This window comes from Nannobrachium achirus, assembly GCF_963921795.1.
Source record: "Nannobrachium achirus genome assembly, chromosome: 1".
Classification (NCBI taxonomy): Eukaryota; Metazoa; Chordata; class Actinopteri; order Myctophiformes; family Myctophidae; genus Nannobrachium; species Nannobrachium achirus.
Window position 1 is genome coordinate 9,178,058 of NC_137810.1, and position 21,299 is coordinate 9,199,356.

The following is a 21,299-nucleotide window of genomic DNA, read 5'->3' on the forward strand; positions in this document are numbered from 1 at the left end:
AGGGGATGGGGTGTGGCACATGTCCAAGGAGTGGGTTGGACATGTCCTAGAAGGGAGGAGCTAGGGCATGTCCTAGGAGTGGTTCGGACATGTCCTAAGAGGGAGGGGCTAGAACATATAGGAGGAGGGGCTAAGGCATGTCCAAGGAGGGCATGCAGTGCATGAAGGGTATATAAAGACCAGACCTCCCTGATGTAACAAACACACTTCAGAGTGCTGACAACTTCTCCTGGGATTAACTTCCATCAGAAATATTTGTCTATCTTCACATTGGACATTGTGAAGTTCATTGGAACCTATACAGAGACTAAATACTTCCTAACAGATTACAAATACAACAACGGATCATCACAGAGGATCAAATGGAGATGGAGATGCAAAATGAAAGTGCTTATGACTACTATGACTATGAGGAAAACCAGACTTCCATCATGTGTGACTATTCAGAGTGGGGGCCTTCATACTCTGTCATCCCAGTGCTCTACATGCTCATCTTCATCCTGGGCCTGTCTGGAAACGGAGTGGTCATCCTCACCGTGTGGAGAGCGCAGGGCAAACGGCGCACCGCTGACGTCTACATCAGCAACCTGGCTGTGGCTGACCTGACCTTTGTGCTCACCCTGCCTCTGTGGGCAGTGTACACTGCCATGGGCTACCACTGGCCCTTTGGAGTGGCCCTGTGCAAGATCAGCAGCTACATGGTCCATCTAAACATGTACGCCAGCGTTTACTGCCTCACCTGTATGAGCTACGACCGCTACCTGGCCATCGTACACTCCTCCTCAAGGTGATTACAGTTTTCACTTGTATTCTTATTTCGTTTTGACTTGTTTGTTTGTTTCTAGTTTTGATTAGTTTTCAAAGTGGAGTTTCTAAATTATTAGCTTGTAGATTGAATCATGTTTTAACTACAAGAAAATATAAAGCTTATGAATGCAATATTAAGAAACCCATTGTTTTCCCACATGATTAGTTTGCTTTGTGACTATTGTAAACAGACAATCCAGTTTTAGTTTATTATTGTTTTAGTAATATTTCAGTTGTATATATTTTTTCTAATTTCTGTTATTTGTATTTAGTTATTTGTATTTAACTATAACAGCCGTGCTCTCCTCCATATCCAGCTCACAGCTTCGTACCCGGGGCCACATGAGGGCTTCCCTGACAGTGATGTGGCTGCTGTCTGCTCTACTGGCTGCTCCCACTCTGATCTTCCGCACCACCAAACATGAGGAGACAAGCAACCGGACCTCCTGCATCATGGACTTCAGCCTGGTGGTGACAGATAAGAACCAGGAGAGCCTGTTGGTGGCTGGCCTCAGCCTCTGCTCCTCAGTCCTGGGGTTTCTTCTACCTTTCCTGGCCATGATGGTGTGCTACTGGTTCATCGGACGCACCGTCACCCGCCACTTCCACGGCCTGCGCAAGGAAGAGCAGCGCAAGCGGAGACTGTTGAAGACCATCACCACGCTGGTGGTGGTGTTCGCTGCCTGTTGGACTCCCTTCCATGTGCTGAAGAGTGCTGACGCTCTCTCCTACCTGAACCTGGCTCCAGACTCTTGCTCCTTCCTACGTTTCCTCCTGCTGGCTCACCCCTACGCCACCTGCCTGGCCTACGTCAACAGCTGCCTCAACCCCTTCCTCTATGCCTTCTTCGACCCGCACTTTCGCTCCCAGTGCCTGGGCCTGCTCAACCTGAAGAAGGCTTTGCAAGCCAGCCCTGCCATCCTGCTGTCCTTCCAAAAGACACAGATTCAGAGCCTGACCACTAAGGTGTGATTTCACCTCACTGAACTATCTTCAACTTTACTTTTTTACTTTACTTTGATTTTCTGTTTAGGAACAGAGCTTTAAAATGTCACCTGTTTGACTGAAAACAAGTAAAATGAGAATTGTAGTGTATCAGCTCGTTACCTCTGTAGCTTTGAGTCAAAGGAATGTGTGAGGCGAAACCAAACTTCTTAAGGCGAAGGAATGTTTGAGGCGAAACCAAACTTCTTAAAACAAGGGGACATTTGGGACACACTATGATGTGTGTCAAACGTTAGGTAACTTCTTTTGAAATGCAACATGTAGCACTTAGTGCTTGTAGCACTTGGAACTCTGATGTTTTCTAGCTTATTTGAAGTGTATTAGTCATACTTTTGCCTGTAACTGTTTTCATTTGGAAGCACTTGAGTTACACTTCCTCTTATGGGATGTATATAGCTAATATATACCAGCTAACAATATGTTGAGTTTGTGTGAATAGTATTTTCCAGTCACCAAGGGGTGATTGAGAGTCTGGTTATTTTTGTAAGGAGCCTTGTTTTGTAAATATGTGAATAGAATACACATTGTGAATATGAATTATGTAAAGTTCATCTTGATAATGTATAATACAAAGGTGGATTAACCTAAAATAATTACACTGGTCTGTCTTTTCCTTTTTATTGCATCTTAAAGGTACTGTAAAGGTGGCCATACACTAGCAGATAATCGGGGCAATGAAATCTGGTAGCATCACACACTACAAGATAATCGTTTAAGATGCTCTTACCAGATAATCTAAACATGCACACACTACACAATTTAATTAATCGGGCGCTCCGCACACTACAGGATTCTATCCAGATTGAGTCGGGCACGAAAGCAGCAATAATAAATAATATAATAATATAATGAATACAAAATGTCACCGGCGGCCCCTCTGTGCTCCGCCTTGCAACACACACACGCACATGTGTTATCCACCAATGTGCAACAAAAAATAAATCAGGCTTTAACGTGCTGACTGTGCAGCATTGAACTGTAGACTACAGTACTAGCTATAGGGATTGTGTATTCCATTAGAAAGACAAGGGTGAAACTGTCTCGCTTTCAATTGATGATAGCTCAAAAGATGAGAGCTGCGCTGGCGCATGTTGCATATTATAAGCCAAATGGGGGTATGTGTACCCCTAGGGGTATACGGGGGTACTGCAGGGGGTACATGAGAAAAAACTAGAAAATGGGAATATGTATTTTACTGTTATGGTTAATGATAAAACGTTGACAGAGATGGTGTGAACCAAATTACATCAATTACTTGACTATAGTAATAACTGTTATTAGCAATGTTTATTTGCCATTATGCTGTTTTATTTTGAACGTATTGGTATTGGAACTGGACTTTTAATGTCAATTTTGTTGTAGCCAGGGGAAGGGGGTGCTTGGCTTCGGAAATCAGTGTAAGGGGGTACTGCAGCCAAAAAAGATTGAGAACCACTGTTAGGCTATTCACGTGTTCTTACTCCTGGGCCAATACGGTGGACAATGGGGAACTATGAGTTCACTTTGACTCGTGTTTCATGTGGTGCCAGATAGTGTGATTTTTCCATTATAAACAAAACACATTTTGTATATTGTTTTGAAAAGTGCTATACACTGTCTGTGTCACTGTCACGTCCATTATATTCAACTGTCCCCTGGAATTGTATATGTTCAATTATACTTTCAAAATATTCACTGTTTCGCTTTCGCTCACTGCATAGTATTCATTATGGCTGCAAAGTTACATTAACCCTTAAGTGCTGTTCGGGTCATTTTGACCCGTTTTACATTTTCATTTGGAAAAAAAAGGTAGAAGTTAAAAATGTTTCCACCTGAAACTCTCTGGCCTTAAAGATTCTTCTGAGAAGAACATGTAAAAAAATATTTTTGCACTACACCCATGCTACACCCCCCTCATATGTTTTGAACCTTAAGTGCTGTTCGGGTCATTTTGACCCGGAAGCACAGAAATACACAGTATTATGCCAAAACACAGACACACAGTAACCCCCACTTCTAACACCCCCTTCCGAAGCCCCATTCCGAACCCTCCCCCCCTTCCTATAAGCATGAGCAATATTGCCCAGTATTAAATGAAGTAGTTTTTTTTTACATGGATTTCAGCTAAATCAGTAAAAACGCCTAGCTCTTTCAGTGTTTAATGTGATATAGCAAAGCAGAAATGCAAACATTTACCAAATATATCATATGAATTGTTTGGTATTGAGTCAAAGTCAATGTATCATGATGATTTGTTAAGTTAAAATTTATATTGGTGTTGTTTTTTTTAAACCAAATATCCACCGGGTCAAAATGACCCGAACAGAACGAAGGTGTAGTGAATCTGAACAGAACTTAAGGGTTAAAAAGTTGGACATGTTGCCAATGCACAGCAGGGCACAAGACATTTACATTTAGGGGGTCATTACATGAGGTCGATTTTTTTGTAGACGATAGTTTTTACTATTGATTCGGCCATTTTGACACACGGAGACGCGGTTTCATGACCCTAACCGATACTTTTCCGAATTCGGCTCTGAAAGTGCATTTCTGCGGTTTCGCATCAGTTTCGCAACGGTGTAATATCGGAATTCGGCCGTGAGGGAGAGTGTGATGATGTCATAGCACCCCCTCCTCTGCTCCCCTTCCCCTGCTGCATATAAGTGTCAGTCTGTCAGACTAACCGAAAATGTATTATTATTATTTGTGTTGTTGTAGGCCTAATTAAAACCCAGAAAATAGCCCAGTGATCTATTAGCACAAACCTCATTTGAAAAATGTCAGGAGTAGTCTATATGAAAGCCTTTTAAAAATGTCTAATTACGCACAAGTCGTCGCACCTGGGCTGGTACCCTAGCTGGCCTGTCGGAGTTGCAACAGCTCTCCTCTCCGCAAAGTTAAATTAAACCATTAGGCTATGGTATTCCATTCTAAGCAAAGCTATGATTAATGACTATTTTGCGTCCCCCTTTTTCAACTTCTCACCAAAAAATACTGGATTAATTCTTCATGCACCGCGCCACATCACAGACGCAGCGGACTTCAGGTAATGAGTGAGTTATTGTAATATGCTGAGTCTTGCTGACAGACAGACAGACAGACAGACACAGACAGACAGACAGACAGACAGACAGACAGACAGACAGACAGACAGACAGACAGACAGACAGACAGAATAAACATAACTGTCCAGTCAGTCAGAGACCATCACAAAAACTTCCTCCATATCCTCGCTCCCTCTCCTCCAGTCAAAGAAATCATGTCGCTTTTTCTCTCCAGTGCGTCTAGCCTCCTCTTAAGGCACGCATGTTGCTTCCAAACTAGGCAATTTACTTAAAGCCATAACGGAAGGCTATGATTGTGACTTCCAGTGAAATAACAGACTGCCAGTGGCGTATGGCGTCAGTTCATTAATTTATTCCGTTAGTTTATGTAGTACCGGCGTAATAAGCCTGACAACGCCACCTCCCGTAAATAGAGGGGACAGGAGGAACCCCTTAACGTTTAGACCTTTAAATATACAACACTGTATGTAGTGTGACCAAACTTCCCCTTAAACAGGAACAATTGGACAGAGGCACTTTGTTATGAAAAATAGTACAAATCTTTATTACAAAGTAGCTACCAAATACATTAATGTAACTTTAATAAAAGTATCAGGGCACTCAGGTAAGTAAGGCAAGACTTAATTAATAAAGTGACAAGTTAGCAGAAAACTCTCCTATGAGGAAGGGCGGGTCGGCCCGTGCACACTATGCTATGTACCAACAATACTAGGGAAAGAAGAGGGGACAGGCCTGGCACCAATATAACTCATGCAATAATAAAAAAGGATTCAATACAAAACATGCAGTGCCAGAAATTAAACGTACACACCAATAAAAACCAAAGGTCCCCCACAGTGCAGTCCCAGGAGAGAGGAGAAGCTATGTGCAACAGGGCGGACCCGGCCTTGAACAAGGTTACACTGTAACAGAGGGAGGAGAGAAAACCAATTAAAACATGTCACTGTAAATACAACCTAAAATCATGCCAAACTATTGTACCTCAAATAAACAACTCATAAACCAAACAAATCAAAATGGTAAAATAACAGTGGGGAAAACAGTGGCTGGACTGGTCCCTTTAAGGAAACAAAACATACATTAGTTGCCAGCCCTAGTAGAATAGACAGCAACCACTGAATTCAAATCATAAAATACATCAGTTGCCAGCCCTAGTATCTAAATCGAATTCAAATCATAAAAAGAACAAAACAGCTTAAAACCTACTTTGTGTTGCAGGTAATGCATACACAATGCAAGGGCAAAGGCAGGGGACCATCAGCACCAACAGCTACTGTGTAAAAGAAGACATTGATGTTACAAAACGAAACAATGCATTAAAATACAATACGAGGCAACACATAGAATGTATACTGTTTTACCAGTATCTCTATATCCAGATCTCACAGGAACCGGTGAATTCAGCACAGCACTGGAGGTTGCTTCATTTGTGAACTGAAATAATAAATACAATTAAAATAGGATAAAACACAGTGCATGTGCTCGGCAAACAAAGACAAGGCTAGCAGTAGCATTAGCCTACCATGTGTTCTCGATCTCTTTCACCCTATGAGAGGGAAATGCCATTCTCTGCGCCAGAGTCAAATGGCTTTCTGAAGGGAGGAACCAGGCTTTTATACTTCCTGGTTCCTATCATGTGACTAGGTCAGGTGCACTCACCTGGATTCCCACATTCATCCCCCCCAAAAATTGTCGTCGCCCCGACGATCAACTGACTCATAACAGTGGCTTAAACTGTTGTCTCAAGACCCAATAGAGCAGCAGTCCCTACCACCCCTGCATTGTGGCTTGCCACTGTTGACCGTGGCAGATTGTGTGGGTTAGGATTCCTCCCAGCGGTAGGCCGGGTAGTGCGTCGAACGGTTGGCATCTCCTGGCCACTATGGGATGAAATGGAATCGTCTTCAGGGGCCTCGTGTTCCACTCTATCCATGCTCTCAGCTCTGTTGAGTACAGGGGGCTGTTGAGTTGCAGCAGCAGGCCGAGTTGGCATTTCCCTACCAATCCATGCCAGGGTGTCCTCGTCTCCACTACTCTCAGGGTCCTTATCTTGGTGGCTAGACTGAGGAGATGGCTCTGTCACCTCTGGCACAGAAGGTAGTGCCTCAAGTTGTGCTGCCCTCATCTCTGTACGATGGACACGTCGCACGTTACCAGTGCCATCAGCTAGTGTAATAGTGTATGGCCCGCCTGGTTCGGTCGGCACTCTGGCCACTTGATAAAGGACTGGTGACCAAACATCCTGGATCTTCCTACGACCTTGACCGTGATGATCCTTTAGGTAGACCAACTGTCCCACCTTGAAACCTGGATCACGCACATGTTGGTTGTGGTGTTGCTGGCGGTACTCTGCTGCCTCCCCAAGGTTCTTGCGGGCTAGATCTCGTGCCACCTGAAGCCGTTCCTGGTGCTGACAGACCCACTCATCCCAGGACCTCGTATCAGCAGAGTCATCTGCCTCCAGAAGGAAGTCAATTGGAAGCCGAGGTGGTACACCAAAGAGTAGGGAATAAGGGGAATGACTTGTGGAGCGATGGATAGAGGTGTTGTACGACCACACTAACTGCGAGATGTACTTTGGCCACATGCGCTTCTTTTCAGGGGGAAGAGATCGAAGCAGGTCATGAAGGGTCCTGTTAAATCTCTCACATTGACCATTTCCTTGTGGATGGTATGTTGTGGTCCTGGACTTCTCTATGCCATGCAACTGACAAAGTTGGCGGATCAGGGCACTCTCAAAGTTCCTCCCTTGGTCCGAGTGTATTCTTTTGGGCACTCCGAACCGGGTAAACCAGTTGTCAACCAGGACCTTTGCTACGGTCACAGCACTTTGGTCTTTAGTCGGCACAGCCTGTGTGTATTTAGTGAAAACGTCAGTCATCACAAGCACGTTCTCTCTCCCGTCTGTTGCCGGTTCAAGCAGGGTGAAATCAATGGCAAGTACCTCTAGTGGCTCACTGGCAAGGAGGGCACCCTGGTAGGTCTTCACCCCAGGCTGAACAGCCTTGGAAAGTACACAGCGCTGGCAATTCTGACAGTACCTCTCAATTTCTGTTCCCATCCCTGGCCAGTAACACCTTTGCCTTGCCAGGTCAGTGGTCCTTCGCACGCCCTGATGTCCATGTTGGTCATGGATGCTGTTTAACAGTTCCTGGTGAAGGCATGTGGGAAGAAGAAATTGGGTTAACAACCCCCCTTGTGGTGCATTGATTTGTCTATACAGCAGGCCGTCCTTTTCCAAGATACGATCCCACTGCCGAAGTAGAAGCCGAAGATCCTCTGGGAGCTGTGACCGCTGTTCTTTAATTGGAGGCCTCCCCATCCTCCAAAAAGTAAGAAAAGCTTTTAGAACTGGGTCGGAACCCTGTAAGGTTACCAATTCAGCTGTTGTTCTACTGGGCAAGGCACCAATCTGCAGCTGTGTCACAACTTCTGGTTCCTCTGGATCATGCTGAGAGTCTGGAGCACTTTGGGCCTGCTGGTCAGGCTCCTCATGCCGTCTCACTGGCTCACTGTACTGGCGGGAGAGCGAGTCAGCATTTCCGTTGTTCTTTCCTGGTCGATAGTGCACAGTGAAATCAAAGGCTGCCAGCTGGGCTACCCACCGTTGTTCGACGGCACCCAGCTTGAGAGTCTGGAAGTGACTTAGAGGGTTATTGTCAGTGTACACTTTGCATTTACTACCCAGCAAATAGTCTCTGAATTTCTCAGACAATGCCCACTTCAATGCTAGGAACTCCAATTTCATAGAGCTATAATTCTCCATGTTGCGCTCAGAACCCCGCAGTGACCGACTAGCATAGGCTACTGGCTTTAACTTGCCCTGCTGCTCTTGTGAAAGGACAGCTCCTAAGCCTTGATGACTAGCATCCACCTCCAAGACGAAGGGCTTGGTAAAATCAGCAAAAGCCAAAATAGGTGTACTCGTAAACATCTTCTTCAGGTCACTGAAACTCCGCTCGCACGCCTCGGTCCACATGGTGGGCAGGACAGCGGCTGGCCTCTTTCTGTTTTCTTTGGCTACTTTGATGACATCAGCCACCAGTTGGTGCAAAGGGGCAGCTAACTGAGCAAAGCCCTTCACAAAACGGCGATAATAGCTACAGAAGCCAAGGAATGAACGGACCTCTGATACATCCTGGGGCCGCCTCCAGTTCGCCACTGCCGAGACCTTCTCCGGATCAGTTGCTACTCCTTCTCTGGACACCCGGTGTCCAAGATACTGCACCTCCGTCCTGAAGAATTGGCATTTGCTCAGTTTTGCTTTCAGCCCCTTCTGCTGTAGTCGGCTGAGAACCATCTCAAGTCTCTTCAGGTGCTGTTCGATTGAAGTGGAAAAGACAATGACATCGTCAAGATAAAGCAGAACAGACTGAAGGCTTTGATCACCGAAGATCCTTTCCATGAGCCTTTGAAAGGTCCCAGGGGCATTGCATAAGCCGAAAGGCATTCGTTCAAATTCAAAGAGGCCAAAAGGTGTACAAAAGGCTGTCTTTGCTTTATCAGCTTCAGCTACAGGGACCTGATGGTAACCGCTTGCTAGGTCGATGGTGGAGAACCACTGAGCACCACAAAGGCCATCCAAAGACTCTTCAATACGGGGTAGTGGGTAAGCATCCTTCCTTGTTTTAGAATTGAGCTGCCGGTAGTCCACGCACATCCTCAGCTCTCCAGTCTTCTTCTTCACCAAGACAATGGGGGATGCGTAAGGACTGCTGCTCTCCCTGATCACTTTACTATCAAGGAGCTGCTTGATGTGGTCTTTCACAGCCTGCCACTGAGTAGGGGGTATTCTCCTATATCTTTGACGGATTGGGGCCTCATCAAGAAGGGGTATCTCATGTGTAATTTCATCAGTGCACCCTATATCTCCCTCCTGTTTAGCAAAGACTTCGCTATACCTCCCCAATAACTCCTTTGCCTGTTTCTCTGCTACAGGTGGGAGTTCTGGCCAGTGCAACGCTGCAATGGAGTCAGGGATGGTCGGAGGAAGCCCTCCTGCAGCCTGTGCACTGACCAATGTCACCTGAGCAACCTCTTTGCTACCTTCCTCAAAGTGTAGCTGAGGTTCTTCTACTCCCTCAACTAGATGTAACACACCTAATACCTGTTTAGAGTGGACGGTAGCTCCTGTAGCTCCAACATTAACCACAGGTACATATGCCACACCATTGCTGACAGTCACAAGGGCGGGGGACATTAACAGGCCAGGGGCAAGGTCTGAGCCACCAGGCTCCAAGAGCATAGTTTTTGTCGGGGCATGGGGGACCTTTGGACAATTAACTTGGACAAATTTGACAGACCCTGCTGGTATAAACTCCCCTGCCTTGTCAAGAACACGGACACGGCCCTCAGGAAGCAATGGACAGGCTTCCAGCCTATGACAGTGGCGTAGGGCTGACCCCCAGCTTACATCTGCCTGAATGGCGGATAAAGAGGCAAAAATAGCTTCCCCATGCTCAATGAATAGCTCTCTGTAGCATTCTATGACCACATTCATCCCCAATAATCCTGGGACAGCGTGTTGCTGTGGTGTACAAGCAGTGTCTTTTATAACCAAAATCCCACGACTTGGAATCTTTTTACACAGAACCTGGACATCCAACTCTAGGTATCCCACATAGGGGATAGCTAACCCATTAGCTGCCTTCAATGCCAACCACCCACATGACTTAAGTTTATGGGCACCCCAGGGCTTAAATACATCATTAAAAAATGACTCTGTAATGGTAGTAACCATGGAACCTGTATCCAGCAAGCATTTCACCATTACTCCACCCATCTCCACCTCTACTTCAGGGCATCTACCTATAAGTTGCTGGGCAGCGGTCGAAAAGGGTGGGAGCTGTGTAGGTTGAGCATTGCCAATGGTCTGATTACTAACATTTGCACTGTTTACAAAGCCCATACCTGAAGATCCCACAGCAGGGTGGGCTGGGCCTGATTCGGGCTGAACACTGGGCATGCTGGATGAACGTGGCCTCGGCCCCTGGCGACACTGGCGGAGGACATGTCCCGGCTGCTGACAACGGAGGCAGATGGGCAGGCCTTCTGGGGTAAACTGGAGATTTGGTTTATAGGGACGAGCAGCAGGCTGGTCTAGTACACGTTCTATTTTAGATAGACTTTTCATAATGCTGTCAATTTGTGACTGCTGTTGCTTAAATTGTTCCTGCAACACTGAAAACTCAGATCCCTTCCCGCCTCCCACCGCATGACAGGCCCCCTCTACATCAACCCCGCAGTGATGAAGACCAGCCCGAGTCTGTCCAGAAGGCCGTTCCCCCTCCTCCGCCCACTTAATGGCTTCTTGACGTAATGCCAAGAAAGAAATCAAGGGGCGTTGCCTTACAATGCTCTTTAACTCTCGTCGCAAGGATACATCACGCACATGTTCCAAAAACTGGTCTCGAACAAGAGTATCTAGGTCTGTCAACCTATTTGGATATGCACGTTTTATATTCTCGATTAATGCCGATAGGGAATGAGAAAACTCTTTTAAAGACTCCCCCTCTTTCTGTTTTCGATCAAAGAACTGTTTCTGAAGGCTAACAAAAGAAGAGGAGGAACCATACAGCTCTTTTAGAATGGACAATATGGTATCTGGCTGCTCCCGTTCTGCCAATGAACGGAAACTAATTTCTGCTTTTGCTTCCCCCTCCAAGTGGTCATAAAGGAAGAGGGCCTTCTCTCTGGCACTCATGTGCCTATCTCTCAAACATGACTCTACATTCTCTAGCCAATCATGGATTGATTGTTCAGATTTGGAGCCAGAGAAATGTGGGCATCTCCTCTCTCTTTGAATATAGACAAAACGCTCAGCTTGTGGTGCGAGCACGTTTGGAGCCGAATTGTCGCTGGGGGTGAACCCGGCAGAATTTCTACTGGTAGTAGGAGTAGTATTACCTGCATCTAAGCTGGCACCTCTTCCTTGAGTGAGTTGCTCATTAGCCACCCTGAGCCTCAGTACCTCCTCACGCAGAGCCAATAGTTCCTCCTCCTGTTCATCACCCATTTCAGCAGCACTGTTTTACAACACTTCGCTATAATGACAAAGACAAAGGTTATCACAGCGAAACCAATAATGGGGTCCAGTCGTTGCCACGGGCCTTGGGTTCAAGGACGGGTCGATTGTGGCAGTCCACGAGTCTTCCTCTGCCGTCCAACACCAACCACTGTTTTCCCACTCAGCAAAAATAAAATAAAACCCTAAGTTCATACACAAAATGCCTCTTTAAATCCTGCCGACAACGCCATAATGTAGTACCGGCGTAATAAGCCTGACAACGCCACCTCCCGTAAATAGAGGGGACAGGAGGAACCCCTTAACGTTTAGACCTTTAAATATACAACACTGTATGTAGTGTGACCAAACTTCCCCTTAAACAGGAACAATTGGACAGAGGCACTTTGTTATGAAAAATAGTACAAATCTTTATTACAAAGTAGCTACCAAATACATTAATGTAACTTTAATAAAAGTATCAGGGCACTCAGGTAAGTAAGGCAAGACTTAATTAATAAAGTGACAAGTTAGCAGAAAACTCTCCTATGAGGAAGGGCGGGTCGGCCCGTGCACACTATGCTATGTACCAACAATACTAGGGAAAGAAGAGGGGACAGGCCTGGCACCAATATAACTCATGCAATAATAAAAAAGGATTCAATACAAAACATGCAGTGCCAGAAATTAAACGTACACACCAATAAAAACCAAAGGTCCCACAGTGCAGTCCCAGGAGAGAGGAGAAGCTATGTGCAACAGGGCGGACCCGGCCTTGAACAAGGTTACACTGTAACAGAGGGAGGAGAGAAAACCAATTAAAACATGTCACTGTAAATACAACCTAAAATCATGCCAAACTATTGTACCTCAAATAAACAACTCATAAACCAAACAAATCAAAATGGTAAAATAACAGTGGGGAAAACAGTGGCTGGACTGGTCCCTTTAAGGAAACAAAACATACATTAGTTGCCAGCCCTAGTAGAATAGACAGCAACCACTGAATTCAAATCATAAAATACATCAGTTGCCAGCCCTAGTATCTAAATCGAATTCAAATCATAAAAAGAACAAAACAGCTTAAAACCTACTTTGTGTTGCAGGTAATGCATACACAATGCAAGGGCAAAGGCAGGGGACCATCAGCACCAACAGCTACTGTGTAAAAGAAGACATTGATGTTACAAAACGAAACAATGCATTAAAATACAATACGAGGCAACACATAGAATGTATACTGTTTTACCAGTATCTCTATATCCAGATCTCACAGGAACCGGTGAATTCAGCACAGCACTGGAGGTTGCTTCATTTGTGAACTGAAATAATAAATACAATTAAAATAGGATAAAACACAGTGCATGTGCTCGGCAAACAAAGACAAGGCTAGCAGTAGCATTAGCCTACCATGTGTTCTCGATCTCTTTCACCCTATGAGAGGGAAATGCCATTCTCTGCGCCAGAGTCAAATGGCTTTCTGAAGGGAGGAACCAGGCTTTTATACTTCCTGGTTCCTATCATGTGACTAGGTCAGGTGCACTCACCTGGATTCCCACATTTATTTTGCAACGGCGACGGCACATCATCCTCCATTGCGCCGCATCCCAGTGCAGTGCGTCAGTTCAGTAAGAGCTAAGGTATGGCAACATGACTGTTGTCTGGTCTTGCACGTGCAAGGCACGCATGCAAGACAGTCATGTTGCCAATACTTAGCAACAGGCATGATGAATTTATTTTAAGAAGTACATTTTATTATTTTCCCTTGTAATCAAGGTATGGTAGACTACCATACCCATATGTGCCTCTGTAGGCTAGCCTACTCCGTTAGTTGCCTCGCATGGTGCGTTATACTTCTGTGTTGCAGCTAGAAGACAGAACTCACTTAATATAGCCCATCCCCGTAGATAATGTCCAGAAATATGCTCCATAGGCTATAAATGTTCCGACCTTCATCTTCCAGGTGACTTTTGTTGGTGTTTCACTTCACCTCGCTAAAAACCTCCTTTTGCGGGACTCATTGAATATGCGAACAGATGATAATAATATGGATTTGGGAGCATAGCCTAATTACAAAGCATGTCTCATTAAAAACAATATAGGCCTATATTTTATAGTTGAAGGGTAAATACACAGTATAGGCCTATGTAGGCTGGGAACATGACACATTTTGCTTGAATTCATGCGTTGTCAACTTGTAGTATAAACACAGAAAAACGAACCAACAACAAGGTGTAAACGCGACGTTTTTTGGGTAATAAATCCAAAACGAGACCGGCAGCGTTTCCAATCGTCCTGGTATAAAGACCCCCTTAGTTGCCTGTACATGTTTCAACCTTGAAACAACAATCATTCAAATGCAAATGATGCAGTCTATTCAACTTGGAGTAACAGTGCTCCAGTGAAAGACACAGCAATTGTACAACTCCTCATGAGTGAAACAACCCATGACATGTCCAGACATAGTCGTACAGATGTGTAATTAATGACTACTGATACAATAAATGTATACCATGGAAACTGCTTAATCTCACCTGAACAAACTTTTTTGTCAATGCTGCAACATCATTTGTGATAGAAACACAACAAGCACCGCTACCAGACATACAAAGACAACAAAACCAAATGATGAGAAAAACATAAAACATAAAATGTTTACAAAGCTAAAGCAAAATGGAATCCTATTTGGCCCTGAATAGAGAATACACAGTAGCACTGTGACTAGCCCAAAACTAAGGAAAGGTTACATACTCTGTGATCGCAGCCTTGCAATAGAGAAAGGAAGACAGATAACGCAACCAATGCACACATGTGGTGGAAACAGAGCTACATGTTCTAACCAACTGCCCACAGTAGCAAGACACAGGGGTGGTCATAGTAATGTTTAGTGAGCCTGCTTTTCAGCTTTTTATACCTTTATTGACAGTACAGTAGGCAGACAGGAAACAGGGAGATAGAGTAAGTAAACTAAAGGCTGTTGCGATCGGGACTGGACCTCGCGATTCTCTGTCAGTCTTGGAGCCTAAGTGCCCGGACCACTAGGACAGCGGTCCAGGCCATACATTTTCTAATGCCAAGCTTCTTTGAATTCAATTTGAATTTAAATTATTTGATAGCCTGATTATTGTGCATTTGTGTAAAATGCATTCATGTAATGTATGTCCACTTCAATTATGACATGTTGATTTATGACATGGACCTGGAGAAGATTACTTTCTGTGAATGAATGAACTCAAGCACATAATATGAAATTATCAGAGAGCAATGAACTGGACATGCTCTTCACTCCAGAGAGGAGGAGGAGGGGTAGGGGATGGGGTGTGGCACATGTCCTAGGAGGGAGGAGCTAGGGCATGTCCTAGGAGTGGTTCGGACATGTCCTAAGAGGGAGGGGCTAGAACATATAGGAGGAGGTGCTAAGGCATGTCCAAGGAGGGCATGCAGTGCATGAAGGGTATATAAAGACCAGACCTCCCTGATGTAACAAACACACTTCAGAGTGCTGACAACTTCTCCTGGGATTTACTTCCATCAGAAATATTTGTCTATCTTCACATTGGACATTGTGAAGTTCATTGGAACCTATACAGAGACTAAATACTTCCTAACAGATTCCAAATACAACAACGGATCATCACAGAGGAACAAATGGAGATGGAGATGCAAAATGAAAGTGCTTATGACTACTATGACTATGAGGAGAACCAGACTTCCATCATGTGTGACTATTCAGAGTGGGGGCCTTCATACTCTGTCATCCCAGTGCTCTACATGCTCATCTTCATCCTGGGCCTGTCTGGAAACGGAGTGGTCATCCTCACCGTGTGGAGAGCGCAGGGCAAACGGCGCACCGCTGACGTCTACATCAGCAACCTGACTGTGGCTGACCTGACCTTTGTGCTCACCCTGCCTCTGTGGGCAGTGTACACTGCCATGGGCTACCACTGGCCCTTTGGAGTGGCCCTGTGCAAGATCAGCAGCTACATGGTCCATCTAAACATGTACGCCAGCGTTTACTGCCTCACCTGTATGAGCTACGACCGCTACCTGGCCATCGTACGCTCCTCCTCAAGGTGATTACAGTTTTCACTTAGTTTGTTTGCTATGTTAGTGTCTGTTGACTATGAGAGAATATCCCTCTCTATAAGTCCACAATGTGTTGTGATGTGACCTTGTAGATTGGCTGTTTTCACTACTTATAAAGAAAACTTAAGGCTTACAAGTGAAACATTAACAAAGTCAAAAACTGAGCACTTCTTTCTCTATGAAAGGTTTTTATTTGTAGGTGTTTTTAAACAAACAATAGAGTTTCAGTTAGTTATATTCTTTAATATTATTTCAGTTAACTATTTATTAATCTCATTCATCTTGTTAAATTTAAGTTATTTGTATTTAGTTATTTTTATTTAACTATAACAGCCGTGCTCTCCTCCATATCCAGCTCCCAGCTTCGTACCCGGGGCCACATGAGGGCTTCCCTGACAGTGATGTGGCTGCTGTCTGCTCTACTGGCTGCTCCCACTCTGATCTTCCGCACCACCAAACATGAGGAGACAAGCAACTGGACCTCCTGCGTCATGGACTTCAGCCTGGTGGTGACAGATAAGAACCAGGAGAGCCTGTTGGTGGCCGGCCTCAGCCTCTGCTCCTCAGTCCTGGGGTTTCTTCTACCTTTCCTGGCCATGATGGTGTGCTACTGGTTCATCGGACGCACCGTCACCCGCCACTTCCACGGCCTGCGCAAGGAAGAGCAGCGCAAGCGGAGACTGTTGAAGACCATCAGCACGCTGGTGGTGGTGTTCGCTGCCTGTTGGACTCCCTTCCATGTGCTGAAGAGTGCTGACGCTCTCTCCTACCTGAACCTGGCTCCTGACTCTTGCTCCTTCCTACGTTTCCTCCTGCTGGCTCACCCCTACGCCACCTGTCTGGCCTACGTCAACAGCTGCCTCAACCCCTTCCTGTATGCCTTCTTCGACCCGCGCTTTCGCTCCCAGTGCCTGGGCCTGCTCAACCTGAAGAAGGCTTTGCAAGCCAGCCCTGCCATCCTGCTGTCCTTCCAAAAGACACAGGTGCAGTCCCTGGTCACTAAGGTGTGATTTCACCACAATTAACTACCTCCAACTGAACATTGCAGATAAAAATTGTATCTGCTGAGCATGATGACATGTTTTACTTTACTATGATTTTCTGTGCAGGAACAGAGCTACAGAAACATCACCTGTTTGACTGAAAACAAGTTAAGTGAGGATTGTTGTGTATTAGCTCATTTTCCTCTGTGGCTTTGAGACGAAGGGATATTTGAGGCGAAACCAAACTTCTTAAAACAAGGGGACATTTGGGACACAGTAGGATTTGTGTCAAACATTACGTATGTAATGGAACTTCTTTTGATATGCAACATGTAGCACTTATAGTGCTTATAGCACTTGGAACTCTGATATATTCTAGCTTGTAGTCTATTATTCATGCTTTTGGCCTTATGCCTTTTGTTGTTGTTTTCATTTGCAAGCACTTGAGGTGCACTTCCTCTTATGGGATGTACATACACCAGCCAACAATATGTTATTGTTGGCTGGTTATTTGTGTGCTTATTTGTGTAAATATGTGAATACACATTGTGAATGTGCATTACATAAAGTTCATCTTTATAATGTGTAATAAAAAGGTGGATTAACCAAAACTATTACACTGCTCCGTCTGTTACTGTGGCTGATTTGTTTGGGTGTGATGTCATGCTGACACAGTTAGGTTAGACGCCGGACCCCATATTTGGGTGTAGCTGCAGTGGGAAATCTATATATGGTTACGGCTGAGTCAGTGACGTGATCAGCAAGTTCAAAGTAGCACAGAGACCGACGCTCGTTCGACCACAGAACCAACTTAATCCATTTCTATTTGGACTCAACTTATCAAGACTGTCACTAGTCTTCATCGGAATGATATCAGTAAAGTTCCAATTGCACTGCAGCCTTGAACTCAACTAGCAAATCAAATTCAACTCCCAAAGCTATTTTTCAGTAAACTTTAATAGGTTGGCTGTGCCGTGAGTTGTATAAATACTGTCTGCGCCGGCATTATCATGAAATAATAAAAGAAGTCAATGTCGAGGTAAATGAGCCTATTTGAATTAGCAACCAAAGAGAAGAATGTCCAGTTTCTCCAGATCTGCCCAGCAATGGGCAACCTTCGCCCGTTCGTGGTTCCTGATCGACGTCAATATGCAGCCACCGGGGAAGATAGCTGCCATGTGTTCTGTTCGACTACAAGGGAAACACAAACCCATCTACCACGCACTGAGTGACTGTGGTGACCACGTGGTGGTGATGAACACCAGACACATCGCCTTCTCTGGGAACAAGTGGGAACAGAAGGTGTACTCGTCACACACCGGGTATCCGGGCGGATTCAAACAAGTCACGGCTACCCAGCTCCACCTCAAAGACCCAAAAGCTATCGTGAAGCTGGCGGTTTATGGAATGCTACCCAGGAACCTGCACCGGCGCACAATGATGCAACACCTGCACCTCTATGCCGACGACGTTGTTCCAGATCATATCCTGGCTAACCTGACTGAGGAGCTACCTCAGCCCAGAAAGATACCCAGGAAGCTGAATGAGTACACACAGGAGGAGATGGATGCTTTCCCCATGCTGTGGACACCGCCTGAAGACTACAAGATGAAGTGAACTCGTTATCAGATCTTGTGAAATAAAATGTCGTCAACCAATCATCAAGGACGATGATATACGAAAGAAGAAGATCAGAAACAGAGTTTGGGCCAGGCCATATGATGTCCATTTGTTGTCCTTTAGAGCTAATTGTTGATCGATTGAAAAGGAATATCGGACTGTTTTGGATGGTGCCAGATTGCCTCTTGATGTGTAGAGGGAGCCAATGGCTCTGTGTCTTCATCGGGAGCTGGATACATTAATATATTTATCTTCTTTAACTTTTTATCTTTTTACACTTTTTTAAAACTTTTGCGCTTTTCATTCATTTATTTCTATTATAAAGTAACTCTTATCTAAACACTGAAGCATCATTTTCGTTGCGTGTCACATGAAATGTTTCACTGAAGCATAAACTGTATTAGGCTTACAGTAAACTGCATTACTACCATCATTCTGTTGAGTATGTACAATACTGTTCATTTAGACCAAGAAAACCCAACAGTGGTTTTGAACATTATTTTTCAGCTGCCTACACATAGTGTTTGTTCAGTAACAACAGCTCTTAAGTAAACATAACATTGATTTTCAATTCAGGAGAGAGTTTCTTTTTGTAGTAGTAGTAGTAGTAGTAGTAACAGCACCAGCAGCAGCTTGTAGATCACCTAATTCAAAAAGGCCAACATTAAAGTGTTTGAGTTTATTTTGGTGCTGGAGAAACCCCTGGAATCCCTCCAAGGACCCCTGGAGGTCCCTGGACCCCACTTTGTGAAACATTGTTCTCATTCCAGGAACCAACCCCTGTGCCTTACTGCCTTGAGTCCCCTCCTACTCCTACTGTGTCTGATTGCTTTGAGTAGACTCACCTGTGATGACCAGCTGTGACTGGTGTGCCAACGAGCTGAGCCTCTATAAAGACTGCCTGAGATAACAGTTATGTTGGCTTGTTGTGCCTGAGTGGTCAGGCCTTCTAGTTCATTGTTTGATGCTGTCAGTTTGTTGGCTCAGTGTTAAGTTTGAGGTTATCTTTAATGATTAAAGTATTAACATAACCCATTATGTCCTGAGGCAGATACAAAAAAAGAAAAACAAACTCTAAATCAGTAGTTTTCCCAAAATGATCTGCGAGAGGATCTGCTAAAATCTACTGTAAACTGACACAGAGGCTTTCCCAGTCTAAAACGATAGCATAATATAGATATACAGTACAAGTAAAAGTCCTACATTAAAAATATAACTTGAGATAAAGTACAAAAGTATTGGCATCAACTTATACAAGTAAAAGGCCTACATTCAAAATGTAACTTGAGATAAAGTACAAAAGTATTGGCATCAAATTATACAACGGTCAAAAGTGACATTTATTTCCCCAATTGATCCCAGATTGTTTAGCTTTTTTGTATGACCCCGTTTTATTTCTAAAAGGAAGATCTAAAAACTCAACAACGCACACAATTTGACTTGGAAAATGCTGTGTTCTCACGACAGCACAAACAATCCATTAAGCACAGGACTAAAATTTGTCTAACTCTGGTCTAGAACGTTTTTTTTTTTAGATGTCTAAGCATAGACTAGACATTGATTAGATGTCTAATTGATGTCTATATATAGATGTCTATTAGACATCTAATATTGATGTTTTCTAGGAACTTTCAGGATATGAGCAGGAAGCAGTGGGCGGGGCCAGGAATAAGGTGAATAGTTTGGTCTTTTTAGGAATTAAAAAGGCTTTACAAGTCATTAGAATTTAAAGTCACTTCACGTCATCTGGGGACCACAGGTTGAGAACATACTGCACTATATGACTGACGGGTGTAAAGTAACTAAGTACATTTACTTCACTACATCTCAGATTCAAATATTGTACTTTTACTCCACTAAATGTATTTGAACATTTACTTATCATTACAAAACACTTCAGCCATATTGATACATTTACTTGAGTAAAACATGTGAAGATGATGATGATTATGATGATAAAACACTCACCAGCTTCCTCTCCTTGTGTCTGCAAGTGGCCAACATGAACTTCAGGTCCATGTTTTCTCGACATAGTTGTAGGTTGCACATCACCAGATTTATGTTCTTGTTTTTAAAGGAACCAAAGGCCAGGGCCAGCACCTTGTTATTATTCTTTATTTGGAGGTTCGAAGAGATGTCTGTAGCAGGCACAGAAAAACAAGAGCAGCCAGATGAATTATTGCACTCTCTCTGGGCCCATTTTTCAGTGGTATAAAGTAACGAAGTAGACTACATTTACTTAATTACTGTACTTAAGTCCAGTTTAGATGTTTGTACTTTAGTATTTCCAATTTCCAGAGTTCGCGCACTTCGTGCGCGAACATGCATGCACGCACACGCACATGCAATGTCCTCCAAGCCATCGCTCACATATACGTGCCATTTCCAAATCCATTTACTATTATTCATCATTAATATCTATTTCTGTGCACAGAAGAGCGCAAAAGGTAACACAATTAAGTCCCTTTTCTGCTGTAAGCTGCAGCAAATTTGCTACTCCATTGCTGTGGCGTCATGGATCCATGCAGAGGTGAACGGAATTCAATGGGTAACAAAATGTTTTGTAACTGGCTTCACATTCCGGTGTGGAAAACATCAGATCTTCACACAGACAACTCGTCGATGCGCTCCTTCTCTTCTCTGTACACACACACACACACACACACACACACACACACACACACACACACACACACACACACACACACACACACACACACACACACCCCTCCGTGTCTCTCTCCCCGCCTC

The 21,299-nt window shown here is 44.3% G+C and overlaps 2 protein-coding genes across 2 annotated transcripts; both read left to right on the forward strand.

Annotated features, from left to right (window-relative positions):
* Nucleotides 1-368: 368 nt before the first annotated feature.
* Nucleotides 369-16,955, forward strand: LOC308285904 (uncharacterized protein; the record flags this gene model as incomplete). The annotated part of the gene is made up of 11 exons (XM_080726800.1): nt 369-787; nt 1,125-1,773; nt 7,237-7,358; nt 7,928-7,947; nt 8,261-8,496; nt 9,011-9,171; nt 9,795-9,914; nt 10,760-10,912; nt 11,049-11,171; nt 15,471-15,932; nt 16,301-16,955. The coding sequence occupies 11 exons, from the start codon at nt 369-371 to the stop codon at nt 16,953-16,955; spliced, it is 3,120 nt and encodes a 1,039-aa protein (XP_080582926.1).
* Nucleotides 16,956-18,005: 1,050 nt separating this feature from the next.
* LOC308283592 (large ribosomal subunit protein uL13m-like) lies at nt 18,006-18,545 on the forward strand (the record flags this gene model as incomplete). Its single annotated transcript, XM_080724029.1, has 1 exon — nt 18,006-18,545. One exon carries the CDS (start codon nt 18,006-18,008, stop codon nt 18,543-18,545), a length of 540 nt encoding a protein of 179 aa, XP_080580155.1.
* Between the last annotated feature and the right edge of the window lie 2,754 nt (nt 18,546-21,299).